The sequence below is a fragment of the Lissotriton helveticus genome, chromosome 1_1 (assembly GCF_964261635.1).
Source record: "Lissotriton helveticus chromosome 1_1, aLisHel1.1, whole genome shotgun sequence".
Taxonomy (NCBI): domain Eukaryota; kingdom Metazoa; phylum Chordata; class Amphibia; order Caudata; family Salamandridae; genus Lissotriton; species Lissotriton helveticus.
This window is the reverse complement of record NC_136057.1, coordinates 1,156,488,972-1,156,506,014: the sequence shown is the minus strand read 5'-3', so window position 1 is coordinate 1,156,506,014 and position 17,043 is coordinate 1,156,488,972. Positions and strand designations below refer to the sequence as shown.

Sequence of the window (17,043 nt, the reverse complement as noted above, 5' to 3'; positions counted from 1 at the left end):
GTTATTACTGTCGATGCAAGCAATAAAGGTCTGGGAGGCGTTCTTTCACAAATTGATAACTCTAGTAAAGAACACATTGTTGCTTTTGCATCTAGAGCTCTTTCCGTTCCTGAAAGTAAATTCTCAGTTATTGAGAAAGAAACTCTTGCTGTTGTTTGGTCATTAGAACATTTTCGAAGTTTTATATGGGGTAAGAGATGTGTAGTTAGAACTGATCACAAACCCCTTACCAAATTGCTTTCCACTGAAGGCCTTTACAATGCAACTGCTAGAATTGCTAGGATGACTATGCGCTTACAAGACTTTATCGTTAAAATTGAATATTTTCCAGGAAAGAGTAATGTTATTGCAGATTTCTTGTCACGCATGCCCTCTGATTTACAAGAGTGTACAGTAAATGAATGGGATTCCTATCAAGTGGCCCTTATCCATGATGAAAATCCTTTATGCATTAAAAAAAAAGTTTGGATGGAAGAGTATGTAAAAGATAAACTGCTGACTTTAGTTGTTTCTTCCATTCGTGAAGGTTGGTTAGAAAAAAGCAAATTGGCTTCCGACCTTAAACCTTTTTGGGAGGTTAGGAATGAACTTACTGTCTTGGACAATACTATTTTTCGGGGTGACAAAGCTATTCCTCCTTTATCCTTGAGAGACTCTATTTTAAGTTTATGCCACAAAAATCACTGTGGAATTGTTAAAACCAAGCAGAATATTAAGTTGTGGTACTGGTGGCCTGGTATTGACGTCATGACGGAGAGAATGGTACGTGAATGTATAGTTTGTTCAAATTCTGATAAAGTCCTTAATACGTTAAAACCTGAGATGCGTCTACCTATAGTTCCTGATGGCCCTTGGCATACTGTTGCTATGGATATTATGGGACCCGTTGAGGATAGTCACAGATTTATCATCTCTATTATTGATATTTTCTCTAGATGGCCTTGTATTACAGTAGTTGACAAAGTTGACTCGACCACTGTCTTAGAATTTATTGATAAGGTTTTTATGGAAGAAGGCTTACCTACCCAAATCATTAGTGATAATGGTGTTCAATTTTTGTCTAAAATGACTAAATCTTATTTTGATAGAACAGGTATCACTCACAGAACTACTTCTCTATATAATCCGAGTGGTAATGGTTTATGTGAAAGATTTAACAAAGTCCTTAAAAATGCAATCCAAATTGCCAAATTAAAAAAAGAAGATTGGGAAGTTTGTGTACATAAAGCTGTTTGGTCCTACAGAACCAACATTCATGACGCTTTGAAGAGATCACCCTTTGAGATCATGAGGGGTCGTGTCGCTAGGACCAAATACAATCCTGATTGGTTACATAAGAAGGATTGTGTTGACATCCGCATGAGTGAAATCAAAGACAATATAATGGAGAAACATCTCCAATACAAGAAGAGTTTTGACAATAAATATGCTTCTGGTTCTATAAATGTTGAAGCTGGTATGTTGGTGAAAGTAAAATTACCTTGGAAGGTTCGTAAAGGTGAATCTCAATTTTCCACTCCCTTGATGGTAAAAAAAGTTTTGCGAAATGCTGTTCTCCTTAGTGATGGGAAAGTATGGAACTTAAAGAGAATTGCTATTTACAAAGGAAAGAAAGATCTATGTTCTAGTTCCTCTGATTCAGGGGCATTTTCTAAAGTTACTCCTAATTATCAAATCGTTCATAATAGAGATCATAGTGGTTTTCTTTTTTCTGAAAATGTATCTGAAAATGTTTCTGCTCCTGTTAGTACCTCCAATGTTGTAATTTCTGATGGCATTAACATTGAGTCTATTCCAGGATTAGGAAATGTATCTGTTCCTGATGGTGACGTTCCTAGTTGTATAGACAATACAACTACTTCTGATGTTAGCAGCGGGAACAGTTCAATTTCCACTAGAAATGTTAATGATTCTCACCTTGCAGATGAAGGATGTTCTTCAAGTCAAAACCCTAACAACACCATTGTTAGAAATTCCATCCACTCTGAAAATACTATCATTGGGAAAAAACGTGTTTGTTCTAAACCCATTTGGTTACAAGATTTTGTTTGTGATTGATTTGTTTTTTTTGTTTTATAAGGAAGAAGATGTGTAGTGTTGGCCCTTTAATGTTTTACTTAGAATTGTACCTCTGTAACATTCTTTGTTGTCACAGGATTCTTCTTCAGTCTTTGTGCTGACAGTTGCTGGGGAAGAAGTCCTGTGTAGGTTGCTCCCTACCTTGCTCCTGTGCTTTTCCTATAATAAATCCTTTTTAATCATACCTTTCTGTGTGGACTCACCAATTTACCTAAAACCTTCACGGTGGAGAATGATACTGTAGTCAAGAACTATGATGGAAAATACATTCCATGCTTTAAAATGTACCTAGAAATGCAGCGTCATTTTAAAACGGTAACAAGATAGCACTTCGTACAGCAAAACTTCCTTATTGCTGTCATTAGCTGGGGCTGTGGGAAGAGTGCCCTGCAGGAGAACGTCACCTGGGAAAAGAGACCACAACTGTAGAGAAATTACTAAAAAAAAACAAGATGAACTATATCCGGGAGTCATAACGCCCCTGGAATTCGTTACTGCTGATTGGAGCCCACCACCAGCAAGAGCACACAAGTACCCAGGCACATGAGGGCACCTGCTTCAAATTACTCAGTAGGGCCTAGCTTCTGTAAGGCCCCTAAATTAGCATTTCCTAACCTGTGGTTCGGGGACTCCTTGGGGTCTGCAACGCCTACTCAGTGGCTCCGCGACTGCATAGAAAATAAAATAATATTGACAGATTAATAAAGTGTATATAAATAAAAGAAGCAAAATTTAACATTTAAAAATGTAAAACAATATGTAAATGTGAAAGAATTTTAAATCTGAGGCTAAAAAGTAAGTTGGTATCCTCAGATTGATTTGTGGGAGCAGTGCAAGTGCATCAAACAGAATATAGTATGGACGACTGGTGGCCTCACTTGTATTTAGAAACACTCAAACTTCCTACTATAATTTTTAAAAAAATGTTTTCATTTGTGTATTAATTCATCCTTTGTGTATTTGTTTGATGAATGCTTGTTTCTGTAATTTCATGTATTTTGTGTTCAAAATATCAAAATTCCTTGATGTGTGTTCAAATTATCGGAATTACATCCCTGGATCCCAGTAATGACCGTGGTGGGGGGCGTGGTGATGACAGTAGTCAAAAGGTTAAGAACCACTGCTCTAGAGTGTCTGACTGTGTTTTATTGTGGTAGTGGAGTCAAGGAAGTTCCTAGATAATCAATGTCAACAAAAGCGTCAATTGACACTGGTTTTTTGTTTCTCAGGTGATGTACTCGTTGTTAATATTTAAATACTTTAACTCTACCTGATATTGTTTTAGGTCCCTTTAGGAAGAGGCCCTACATTAATGTTTCAACAGTGTTAAAGCCAGTAGGTCTGGTTTAAAAAATCTGATAGTGAAGGGTTCATGTTATTGCAAAAGGATTATATAGGGGTACAGCTACGTCAGAAACGTGGCATGAGTGTTTGAATGTCTACATTTGTGGCACGGATCTATTAACCAACAATATAAAACGCGGCATGTTAAAAACTGCAAACATCATGTGTATCCTCCAGGTCCAATGCTGTGATATGTGGCTTGTTAGTGTCGTGTAGGCACTCTCCCCGTCGCGAGAGGGTGCTACTGAGCGCTGGGGAGAATGCCTAGGCTTGGACGTTCACAGTCAGCAGCACCATAGCACGCTGATTGGTAGCACAATCACACCCAAGTTAATTATCAGCCTAAAGCTATGATTTCACGATTCGCAGGAAACAATAAAAAGTCTAAAATGTATTTCATATTTGTTTTTCAGCTCCTACCGAAGCCCCCTTGCGCCCACAGTTAGGTGAGTACTACAAAACCTGTAATATTGTTCTCCTTTCATTGTTATAACATAGTCTTACGTGCAAAATATCATATTTACATCCACAGACACATATCACAAAGGTATATTTTTGAAACCCTGTTTTGATTTCTGATATGGATTTAGTCCTAGTAGGGCTGCCGCTGACGTGTGGCCACTGTTGTCATTATTCGCACAGCGCTCCTCGTCGGGGGGAAGGGGGGGGCATGAGACGTGAAAGGGATGCCCCCCGCAGCTTCCCAATTCCATTATGTAAATGTATTATGAAAGCAAACTACAATTTGGGGCGCCCGTGTCCCAGTTACTTCTCGAATGTGATGGAGTGTCTCCGTTGTTTCAGACAGTCCCCAGCAACCCTGTTCTTTCTCCCCGTGGGGCAGCAACAAGGGAATTTGCTAAAGTAAGTCGGACTGGGAACAAGCCCGGCCCCAGTAACAGTATTTTAATGAGGATATCAATGTGTTTATCAAAGGGTCGCCTGTACTCGGTCTGTGTAGAGTGCAGATGTCTTTCCAATAGTCTCCCAGTTCATATGACAATGCTGAAATCTCCAAGTCCACACCAGCGCGTTCTTAGTTTGGTTGTGAGCTTAGAACGCGCAGGTGGCGGGAGGAAGACAGACCTCTAGCAACCGCTCTGTGTAGCATTTCAACCCGGTCTGTCGTGGACTCTTCCCATGAGGAGCAGGGGCAGCACTGATCTGCAGTAGGGGAGTCTGTAGTGGCACAGTGGGGAAAAACAATGGGTTGGAATGCGGTCGGGAGTGATTTCCATTGGTTAGGACCATTTGCAAATATTCATCCAACCACCGTTGTGTAGTATCTGCATACTAGTTGTTGCACGTCACGCAGACGTGACGTGCGTTGGGGGCGAAGTGAGAAGCTGCGCGCGCAGCGAGAGGCAGAGCGCGCGAAGGGTGAGAGAGATCGGAAGCGCCGGCCGGCGCTCCTCTGTGATTACATAAGTAAATAAAAGTTCCTTTCTGAATATAAAGCCCAGTGCCTTTATTTACTAGACAGCAACTTCACAGTGGCGACGAGGGTGGGATGCACCCACTGGCAACCAACTGGAAAAAAAAAAAAAGAAAACAACACAGGAAAGAAATACACAGAGCCACCACCTCCACGTGGACTGCAGCCAAGCAGGCTACCCCAGGCCAAGGGGGACACAGCACAGAGCGGCGCTGATGGGCCAGTAAGTGGAGAACACAAGGGGGCAAAGCAGAACCCACCAAGGAACACAGGCAGAGGAGCGTGGCAGTGCCACAGCAACTAGGGGGGCGGCGAAGTGGCCAGAGCGGCTGCGCTGCATAACACAGAACACCGATCACCGCAGAAACCTCCCAAGAACACCGGGGAAGGTAAGAACAGCGCTGGCTGCCAAGGAAGAAGGAGGGGGGACTGGCACTAGGAGTCCCCAGGAGGACGCAGATACAGAAGTAAAAGACAGCACCCCAGGGAGCCCCACCAGCAAGGCTGTCAAAGCGACAGAGAGCAAGGAGGTGAAGATGAGCACGCCGGCAGGCTATGCAATTGCACCGGTGCAATTCCTACCAAAACCTGGTGAACCCCTGATGAAGTGGGAGGATTGGAAGGAATATATTGATAATTTCATAGGGGTCCTGGAGGACGAAAATGAAGAGAAGTTCACCCCCCAAAGGAAGAAACGCATCTTGCTGCTGAACCTAGGACCGGAGGGTCTCAGGATTTACAAGAGTTTGGTGCCCAAGAAGAGAGAGGACACGGATACGGATGTCTATGCCCATGCAGTAGAAGACCTGGATGAGAGGTACCGCCCCACCATATGTGTGTCTGTGGATAGGTTCAACTTCCAGCAAAGGACGCAACGGGCCGGAGAAACCATAGAGGAGTATGTAGGGGCATTGAGGAAACTAGCGGCCCCGTGTAAATATGCACTGTGGGAGGATGAATTTATAAAAGACCAGATCGTGATGCACACCACGAGTACACAGGTCCAAGACAAGTTGTGGGCGAGCGGCGACACCACGCTCAAAGAAGTTATGGTCATAGTAAAGAGGGCCGAGCTGGCTAGGAGGTGCGCGACAGCGACCAAGAAAGACGTGGGCACCCCGACAATGGTGAACAGAATACAAGAAGGAGACCACCGTAAGGACCAAAGAGGAAAAGACTCAGCAGCCAAAGGTACTAGCCGGTGGCAAGGGAAACAACCAGGGAGCGACAGCAAGAAATCGTGCTACAGATGCGGCAGCTGGTCCCATGATGCCCGTGACAGAAGATGTCCTGCGTTCAGAGCCAAGTGCTTACACTGCGGTATCCTAGGCCACTATGGAAAGGTATGTAGGAAGAAACAGTCGAAGGAAACAGTGAAATGTGTTGAGCAAGGTGAAGAAGATCTAGAAGAAGTAGCAGAAGAAGAGGTGATCACGGTCCTGTGCATATACGACCAAGTGATGAGCATAGAAGGGAGGAAATCCACAAAACCCATCCTGGACATGTCGATGGGAGGAGTCGCCATCACTGTGGTGGCGGACACAGGGTCCCCCTTCACCATCATCCAACAGGCAGTATGGGAAGAAACATTCAGACCCAGGTTGGGACCGGAGTTGGAAAGGCTAGACATCAGACCGGTCACTTACAATGGGGACCGCATTCCCATGTTGGGGTTCCGCCGCCTACTGTTCGAATTCAGGGGCCGGTCAGCATGGTGCAAATTGTACATTGCAGAAAAGGGACCCTCGGTCCTGGGATGGCTAGACCAAGGGGACTTAGGAATTAAACTAGATCCAGGAGGGAAGGAGCAGATTTTACTGACGGAGCAAGAAGAATGGCCGAACATGAACAAATGGAAAGAGAACTACCCGAAGGTATTTGGAGGCACAGTGGGACGGATGGAAAACTTCCAACACAGGATTGTGCTCAAGGAAGGGGCCATTCCGGTAGCCCACAAGGTGAGGAATGTGCCGATTGCGGTGAGAGAAGCAGTCCAAACCGAACTCCAAGAGTTAGAAAAGAAAGGAATAATTGAGCCGATAACATGTGCTGAATGGTTGGCGCCCCTGGTGGTCGTAATGAAGCCAAATGGGAAGGTCCGGCTCTGCGTGGACCTGAGAGAACTGAATAAGAATATCGTGGTGGAAAAATTTCCCCTCCCCAGAATCGAAGAAATGTTGACCAAGACCAGGGGGGTGCAGTGGTACTCCACTATCGACTTGACCTCGGCCTATCACCAAATTGCACTGCACCCGGACAGTAAACGGCTCACATCCTTCATCACCCCGTTTGGGTGTTACCAATTTTGTCGGATGCCTTTCGGGCTGGCCTCAGCAGCAGCTGTTTTCCAGAAAATGATGCACCAACTGTTCAGAGACTGCAAGGATGTCCAGTATTTCCAGGATGACATCTTGGTAATGGGGCGAGACCAGCAAGATCATGACCAGAAGCTGGGAAAGGTGCTGAAAACACTTGAGAACAAAGGCCTCACAGCGGAGTGGTCGAAGTGTAGGTTGGGACTGCAGTCGGTGACGTACCTAGGTCATGAGATCGGACGACAGGGAGTCACCCCCAAATTGGAAAACGTCAAAGCCATCGCTGAAGCACCGCCGCCCAGGAACAAGGAAGAGGTCAGGTCGTTCCTAGGGATGGCGGAGTACTACAGCAAGTTCGTGGTACACTTCGCATCCAAGACCCACAATTTGAGGCTGTTGACCAGAGACAGCACAGTGTTCCAATGGACACCGGAAGCCCAAGCAGAATTCGAATTGATCAAAAGGGATGTTACCGGAGCCGTTCCCCTCAAGGGATATGACCCACAAGGCACCACTATACTGACGACAGATGCCAGTGACAAAGGTTTGGGTGCCGTACTCATGCAAGACAGAGGCAGAGGGGAGATGGAGACCATCAGCTTTGCATCCAGAGCACTGACAGACACAGAGAGCAAATACAGCGTGATCGAGAAGGAAATGCTGGCGGTCGTATGGGCCATGATGAGATTCCGGCAATTTCTGTGGGGAACACGCTTCCTACTCAGAACAGACCACAAGCCGTTGGTGAAGGTGCTGACGTCGAGTGGACATGCCAGTGCCACCCCTCGGATATCCAAGATGTCTCTAAAGTTGCTCGAGTTCAGGTACGATGTCGAGTACATTCCGGGGAGCCGGAACCGAGTAGCGGACTATTTGAGCAGGGCAGCCGCCATGGAGCCAGGAGAAGATGACCCTACTGGCAGTGGGGATTTGGTAGCTCTAATAGAGGACCAAGAGAAACTGATCAGTCTACAAGAATGGACCGAGTCCTATGAAGAAGACACTGACATAAAAGAAGTGAAGGGGTACATCGCACATGGATGGCCGGATAAAAGGAATGTAAGAGCAACCCTCAAGCCGTACTTTGAAGTGCGGGAAGAACTGTCGATAGGAGACCGAGGGATCTTCACATACAGAGGAGAAAAGGTGATTCCCCCAAGGACCCTCACCTCTAAACTGATGGACTTGCTGCATGAGGGACACCTGGGCATAGGAAAACTCAAGGCACGAGCCAAACAAAACTACTGGTGGCCAGGCATGGACATAAGGGCTGAAAGGCATGTCAGAGAGTGTCCCCAATGTCAACGGGCGGACAAGACATTGAAACCATTGAGGCCAGCGATAGGAAAGTTTGACCCCCCTTCAAATCCATGGGAAGAACTGTCCATAGACATTTTGGGACCGGTCCTAGACGACCAAGGCACACAGAAATACGTGTGTGTGCTTATGGACCGTTATTCAAAATGGCCGGAAGTGAGGGTAGATGAATCCATGGACACGGAGAACATTATTAAGTTTCTGTCTGAGACTTTCACGAGGGAAGGAATACCAAAATCGATCTTGAGTGACAATGGACCCCAGTTCACGTCAGAAAAATGGACCAAGTTTATGCACAGAAATGGCGTCACTGTCAAACACACCGCAATCTACCATCCGGCCGGAAACGGTTTAGTGGAGAGATTTAACAGGGTGGTGATGGGAGCCATACAAGCGGCCATCTCAAGTGGACAGAACTGGGAGAAGGCGCTAGAGAACATGGTATGGGCCTACAGAATAACCCCTACAGGAACGGGATATAGTCCATTCCAAATACTGAGAGGACGTGAACCTTTTACCCACGACAACAGAATCTGGAAGGAAAAGCTCATCACCAGTGAATGGTCCCCCGCAGTGGTGCGTGCCAACCTGGAAAAAGCACAGGCAATTTACAGCAACCATTACAACAAACGTAGGAATGTCAAAGGCACAGATCTGGAGCATGGGGAGTGGGTAAGAGTAAGATTGGCCACCCTGCAGAAGAAGGGAGACAGCAAGTACAGCAAGCCGTTGCAAGTGGTAGAAGTGTACGATCGGGCGGCCCTACTAAGCGATGGGAATGTGTGGTCCCAAGACCGCATGGCCAGGTGCAATAAAGTTTTGGGCTGGGAACAACAGAGCGCCGACTGGGAAGACAAGGAAGGTCCCGAAGTGGAAAATAATCAAGCAGCCACGGAACAGCAAGTTGGAGAGAGAGCTGGAATGGAAAGTGGAGAAGAAGGAGAAAATGAAGGTCAAGGATTGGAATGGGACAGGCAGGAGAGAAGCACACAAGAAGGAAGAGTTGAGAACGAAGGGACTGTGAATCCTGGGACTCAGAGTCAAGAGTCAATGGAGAACCCCGTCAGGGTCACAAGGAGTGGAAGGCAGGTGGTAAGACCTTCCAGATACCGAGATTTTGAATTGGACAATGAACTGTGAGTGACTCTTTCTTGTTTAATAAAAAGGGGGAGATATGTAGTATCTGCATACTAGTTGTTGCACGTCACGCAGACGTGACGTGCGTTGGGGGCGAAGTGAGAAGCTGCGCGCGCAGCGAGAGGCAGAGCGCGCGAAGGGTGAGAGAGATCGGAAGCGCCGGCCGGCGCTCCTCTGTGATTACATAAGTAAATAAAAGTTCCTTTCTGAATATAAAGCCCAGTGCCTTTATTTACTAGACAGCAACTTCACACGTTGTGTGTTTTATTAAAAGCGTATCACTCCTGGAAACATCATATTTTAACATTTTAAATGCAATGTTAGATGTCGATAATATTAGAGTTTTCTTTTTTTGTTTAAGTATAGGCAATTTTTAATGATGCAAAAAGGAAACGATTTATACTTAGTTTACGTAAGTACACATGCTTGGAAAGTGGGACAAAGTACCCCATACCCCTAAAGTCAGTGGGGTAGTGAGATACTACCCAACCCCCCCCCCCCACACACATGACTCTCACTCTCAGTGCTAAGCCCAACATGCCGTTGGGTATATTAGTGATGTGAAAGCACTTACTTAAACATTTATTTTGCTATTAGTATCTCAACACTTGTCCTGGCCGGATCTGGTTGGCAGGGACATATGACCCCGAAGCTGACGGCCCTTCAGAAAGTGCACCTTCCTCAGCTTCCCAGACAGAGTTGCACAGTTAGGATGAGTCCTTTTTCTACTCTGGGAGCAGGTGTCCAAGTCAGCCTCTGCAATGTGGAATCAAACGTGCCTCATTCTTTAGTTTTGTTAACGCTAAATATTGCACCAGCCTGTTGAGCACTCCTCCTTCCTGAGCATGGTTTGAAGGCGAGAGCCTATCTGCTCCATTCTACTCAGGTAGACATCCACATTTTAAGTCCCAGCCTGGTGAATCTGGGGGTTGCACTGTCGAGTTTGGCAGCCTACTTGGATGCTGCCTACTTTATCAACTGTGAATCCAGGTAAGGCCTGATCTGACTCCTGCTCTATAAAGGCTGAGTTCTATTCTTTCATGGTGCAGGAGTGTGATTGAGCTGGAGGAGGCAACGAATTTGATGAGAGAAGCCAGCACAGCAAGAAGAAGGAAAGATGTCACATTCCTAAATAGCCCCTGCACTGTCCCCCAGTTTTCCAGTGCACAGAAAAAAATAGAAAGAAGTGTAGGCATCTACTAAAACCACACCTCTTGCCAATCCAATTTCTGTACCGCATTCTTGACTCGAGCCTCTCTCCCTTATCAGATGCTGTAGGGTCATAACTCTGCCTTCGACTCAGCCCCACATTCCTCAGTGCCACAAATATTCAGCACTCTTTCAGGCCCTGAAGTCTGACTCATTTGATACAGGTGTCTCTCAGTAAAGATTGATTCAAAGGAAGAAATCTCAAATGATTCTGATGGATATTTCAACCTGTAGATTTCTCACTTGCAGAGCCAACCCAGGCATCATTCTGGACCTGGACGCTTCAAAACTCTCACGTCGTTGGTAGGGTGCGCTGGCTTTGGATCAATGCCAGAAGTGGCAGCAGGTGATGTTACCGAATCCTTATAGCTCCCACCCCAGCACAACAATGTCAGTTCCCTTTTTTCCGTTCCTTTGACGCATGACTTAAAACTTTAAACTTCAATCTAAAACTTCCACTAATCCGGTCCTGTGCTTCTTGTCGAAGCAGGTACCCCAAAGCTATTAAGGAGTGGGAAGTGGAGCTCTTCATGACTAGGAACAAGGGAGACCGTCGGAGTCTGAAGAAATCCAGGTACTGTTTGATGTCTCCATCTTCTCCCTCCAGGGGTAAAAAGAAGAAACATAAAAAGAGCAAGAAGCACTGCAAGGATAAGTCCATGCAGCGCTCTCCCACAGGACCTTTGTCTTCGGAGTTAGTCAACATGGATCCGTTGATCCCCTCTTCGAGCGGCCCTGCTCCGATGGCTCCACTGGACCCGGCCCCATATTGGCCTCTGTCTCCATCAGACACAGGCCAGAGCCATCTGCCTCTCTTGTACTGATACCGGCATACCCTAAGTTTCCAACAACCGGTTTGGACCCAGCGGCATTTCTGAACGCCATGTACTCTATTTGTCTAAGGCATCAGTGGCAACTGGCATACCTGTGGGCTCTTCAATGCCAAACGGACAATCAATGTTCTTGCCTATGATGCCGCTCCAGTGCCGGCCCAGCATTTCTTAGGCGGGCACATGATGCTATGGACGCGCAATTGCTACTGCGCCACCCCTCCTCCACTTCGAACTTTGGAAACAACGCCACTGACGTCAATGCTTGACGCACTTCTGAAATAGGATGGCAGAGAAAGGCCCAGTGCCACATTGCAGAGGAACAATACAGATAAAGGCTGCATGAAATCTTTGCTACTGACTCAGATCCCCTGGATATGGACTTGGATCAAGGTCCTCAAGGAGGACTACAAGGCCTATCCTCTACTAGCGGCCTGGACACCTCTCCTGAACAGGCTATGGACTTCCTGTAGTGATTACCCCAGACAAGGTAAGTGTAAGAGCACATACTTTATTGACTGTTCATCTCCACAGCTTCCAGGAACTGACAACCTCCTGGATTCAAACAGTGACATTCCATTGCCATGACAGTGACATCATAGGACTAAGAGTATGGAAGAACAACATACTAATAAGACACTACTACAACATCTCCTCTCTTTCCATAAATAAACAAAAGCGGAGATAGAGGAGGAAAGAAAAAGAACATACCCTAAGGAACAAGAAGATAGGAGAATGAAATGAACTAAGGTAAAATGGACCAATATGAAATGCAATGCATAAAAAGTGAAAACTAAAAACAATATAAACATTTAGTCAAATATTACTGCAGTACATAAAAAGGATAAACTAAAAATATAATCATTTAGGACGTAAAGATTTAATCGTTTTGGCGGAACACTCGTCCTACCACTCCTCCTCCGAGGAACATATCTTAAGGAGGACTTTCCGACCTGAGAAGACCGAGGCATATTCTCATGTACATTACCTCTTTTTGGAACAGAATCAGACTGGACGGTGTTGTTTGTCTCAAGACCCAATTGTAGAACCACCTTCATTGGAATCTTATATATCCTAGAAAGATTCCACCAATTTTTTCCATTGACTCTTAACAGCAAATTGAGAGGTGGCATCCACCCTAAGAGGGGGGCCAAACTTAGAAAGCCCCTTAGGAACATTTAGAGGCGACTTAATCCTGACCCAATCCCCCACAGAGACAGAGGACTTAAAATTAGTCACATCAGGCACAACGGGCTGTATCGGGACTGTGGGAAAAGATTGTATGTCTTTGTCTCCCTGTGTCTCCCAACACCTTGACTGTGTCTCCCGACACCTTGACACCAAACCCCACTTTTTCATCCAAGCAGGACATATGTGAAAAGAAGCTTCTCTACCCCTGAGTAAAGAGAAAGGACTAGAACCCATGTTGGAACTAGGGGTAGTGCGGTGTGCCCACAACATACTTTGGACAGCTTCTTTGATGTCAATGCAAGACGAAACAGCCCACTGAACACACTCAACAAAAATGTGGTTGTTGCCCTCAATGAAACCATTGGCCTGTGGGTGACACAAAACCACATGCCTGTGGGTGATGCCACACTGAGACAGAAAGACAGACATCTCCTTAGAAGTAAATTGTACCCCATTGTCAGATATGATCTCCTTGGTGAAACCCTCTCGTGCAAACAAACTTTGGAGAAACCTGATAACCTCCTGTGAGTTGGGATCTGTCATGAAATGAACCTCCCACCACTTGCTGAAATAATCAGCAACCACCAGAGCGAACTTGATCATAAATATTCAATTCCTCTACACCCTCAACTACATTTAAAGGAGGAAGATGTTCCAAAACAGCTTGACCCTCAAACCCCATGCTCTGAAACTCAAACCCCCCCATAGCACCTAGATATTTCACAAGGCTCTGTACCACACTTTCCACTTGACTGGTGGATCACCTGGAAGCTGTTAAAAGGTAGGAGGAGGCTGTACATGTTGCATGGCGACAATAACAAGGAACAATCACTACGTTTGAAGACTACCTATGGAAAAAAATATTAGTTTTGATAACCAACAATAGGTAAATAAATAATCCACCTGCAAAGTTAAACAACAATTATCACTAATAGCAAATTAAAACAGCATTTACAATTTGACTGAGAAACTATGCAAGAGATCATCGCTATGAAGTTTAAATCAGAAATCACAAATGTTTACTCCAGGTTGACTGAAAAAGAAAGTAACAATTTCAAAAGTTGTGAAATACTTGTCATTCCACCGTGTAACACACTTGTTCCTGTAATGTTAGATAACCCCGCGTCACCGCACTGCGTAGACTCTTCCACGCGGTAACTAAGGAAAGCACAGGACGCTCACCGCTAAAGCAATGCTCTGCTGGCACCAATGATGCGTTGTTGTCGGCAGCCTCTCCGTCACAAAGAACACAGACTTCACTGACACGCTGCTCTCCAAGGTACCAGTGACTCGTTGCTGTGAGAACTCTTGTCGTCACCAGAAGAACATAGACTTCACCAACTCCTGCTGGCAATTCTACTGCGTCATCAGTAGAAGAAAAACTCCGGTGATAGAAGGATCAAACATTTAAACCAACTGAACGGAGGCTCTTAGCAAAAGGGAAATCCAAATAGATAGATGGAACCCCTAGAAACAGCCAGCAAAACTCACAACGCCACCAGTAATGTAGAGAGTAAAAGTCCAATACGAAAATGGCAGTTGGTCACGATGGACGACTACCATGAATAGACACCAAGAAAGCTGAAACTTCACTGCACGGCAGACTGCAGAAATGGCTCTAGGAGACCGGAGAAGCTGAAGATTGTTGTTGCACACGTGGGTGGAGAGAGGAACAGATCAAAAAACAAATGGAGGAGTACCCCCTGGAGGCACCTCAATGCCTCCAACAAAGAGATAGAGGTGCACAAAAGAATAAAAAGGACAGATTCATCCTTTGTTAAAAGACCCCTCACTCACCAACCTAGTTGGTGACATGCTTCATCATCAGGGTCCCACCCAGATAGCCGAGTGCCATCCGGGTGTGCTGCGACACCTGGCTACAGTGGAGCGGGTTCGTTTTTGGATTTTTAGTGTAGGTGAAGGAACAGTCCAACTCGTCACCAAATTTGTACTGATTACACCAGACAAGGTAAGTGTAAGAGCAGATACTTTATTGACTGTTCATTCCACAGCTTCCAGGAACTGATAACCTTCTGGATTCAAACAGTGACATCATAGGACTAAGAGTATGGAAAAACAACATACTAATTAAACATTACTACACTTTCCCTCTGGATTGCCAATGCCTAATGTAATCTCTCTTCATAAGATCATAATTAAGTATGCAGAGGTGCTAGTTTTGCAACTCCTGACCACAAAGACAAATTTCCTCCTGCCATTAACCACTGCAGTCCTTCGCTGTGGGTAGCATGCCACTAAAATCCATTAATGTCAACTGACTTTTAGCAAGAATCACCCATGCCCCTTACGATTTGGCCCAAATTGTGGTTCTGCATGTGCTCGAAGACATATGCCAGTACTTTCAAGAAGTGGGTCAGGATGGACAGAAAACCTATAGGCACACTATGACGTTAGGACTGGACACAGTTGACTCAATTGCCTGGGCAATGGGTACCTCAGTCTTGATCAGGAGGCAATCTTGGCTTTATAGTATGGCTTCTACCTCCCATTAGGAATTGCGCGCTTGTTGAACAACATAAACATTGCAATGGTGCCAGACTGACTCTATACACCCTCTCAGGATATTTTAGCCTGTAGTACTGTTAGCTCAAAGTGCCACCATAAGTAACACTAAACGCAGGAGAGTAGCAAATGGATTTGGTAACCTCAGAACATGACAACCCTGGCTCCCCAATGAATCGTGGTAGCAGATCTACAACCTTTTCCCTCTTTCACTCGTGCATGCCCAGAGTGAAACACAAGAAATACATAAAAAGTATTTCAATATTAAACTATTGTGAGTCTTGTGTAGAATATATGGGCTGCAATGATTAATAGACAGAAGAAGATAAAAATGATTAGCAGTATGAGAATAGTGAAAAAAGATAAACTATTCCAGCATTGTGGTAAAACCGTGTATATATACTGGCATATAAGTACTGTGCCTAGTATACTCCTACTATACGTGCCATAACCTAGATTGCCTAGGGCAGGCAATCTGATAAAAATTCCCTACAGGATGATCTAACTCTCCATTACCTGAAATTAAGTGTATGCAGGTCCCCGTCTTGGTTACAAGTTGGACTTCCTTCCTAGCAGTAGGAAAACAGGAATCGGCTGTGCTGAGACTTCGGCAATAGCGACCTCTTGGTGACTGCAAAAGTGCTCTTCTAATTCAAATATGAAAATACATATATATTTATAATAACACTACCCATAGTGCTCTTCTAATTCAAATATGAAAATACATATATATTTATAATACCACTACCCATGCTTCCATGCCGAGGCTTCAGCCAGGCTGTCATTGTTTACCCTCGTATGATAGCTATGTCGCCTTACAGACAAACAACATTTGCACAATGTATGTTTACACCGTGTACTAAATGTTCAAGGTGTCGTAATAGTGTACGTAGGAAACGGAATTGGAAGCAATATGGCTTCAGAGAAAGTAATCCTGCAGTGTCATGCAGGCAAATGTGTGTCAAAAGTCATTGTGTAGAAAATAAAGTAACTTAAGAAATGTATGCATGTAAAATGGCAGTGTTTCTTTCCGGGCCTAATACAGCTGTAACAGGCTAAGAACCTCAAGCTTTTTCGCGGATGCACAGCAGAGCTTGATGGTCCTATCGTTTGATGGAGGGTGCCTGTTTGGCAACAAAGCCAATTTCATGTTAGAGCGCTTCAAGACCAGTAAGGTTGTTGCTTGTTCCCTGGGCTTGCAGACCCCTCCCACCTCGAGGGATTACCATCACTTCCAACATATTCATGGCTTTTCTAGGGGCTTGTCTTTTCAAGACAACAATATTAGTCGAATGTCAGTAGCAGCAGCCAAATCCACTTCTCAGGGAGTACAGAGGTCTGAACTAGAGGACTGAGCCAAGGTTTCATTCAGCAACCCTCTTTCTCTGCCTCCCCTGCACCTTTAGGAAATCAAGCCTAGTTTACTTCCCAACCTCCATCGGGAGCCTGTGGGAGGGAGAATGTCCTCTTTTCTCTTGGCCTGGAAGGCCATCACTTCAGACTAGTAGGTCCTTCAAATTGAAGAGATAAACGTTCCCTTTCCTTCAGAATCCATCCCCTATGCCCCCACACCTACTTCCGCCCCACTAGATCACCTGGCCATAGTTCCACAGGAAATGGCAGCACTTCTGAAGAAGAGAGCTATGAAGTTTGTGCCAGTACA

At 45.2% G+C, this 17,043-nt stretch overlaps 1 protein-coding gene across 1 annotated transcript in view; it reads left to right on the top strand.

Annotated features, from left to right (window-relative positions):
• The window catches only part of RELN (reelin), a 1,711,021-nt gene that overhangs the window by 605,753 nt on the left and 1,088,225 nt on the right, over positions 1-17,043 (top strand). Inside the window, exon 5 of the mRNA XM_078679027.1 lies at positions 3,837-3,869. Coding sequence (XP_078535153.1) covers positions 3,837-3,869 — 33 coding nt within the window. The remainder of the gene's footprint in view (positions 1-3,836; positions 3,870-17,043) is intronic.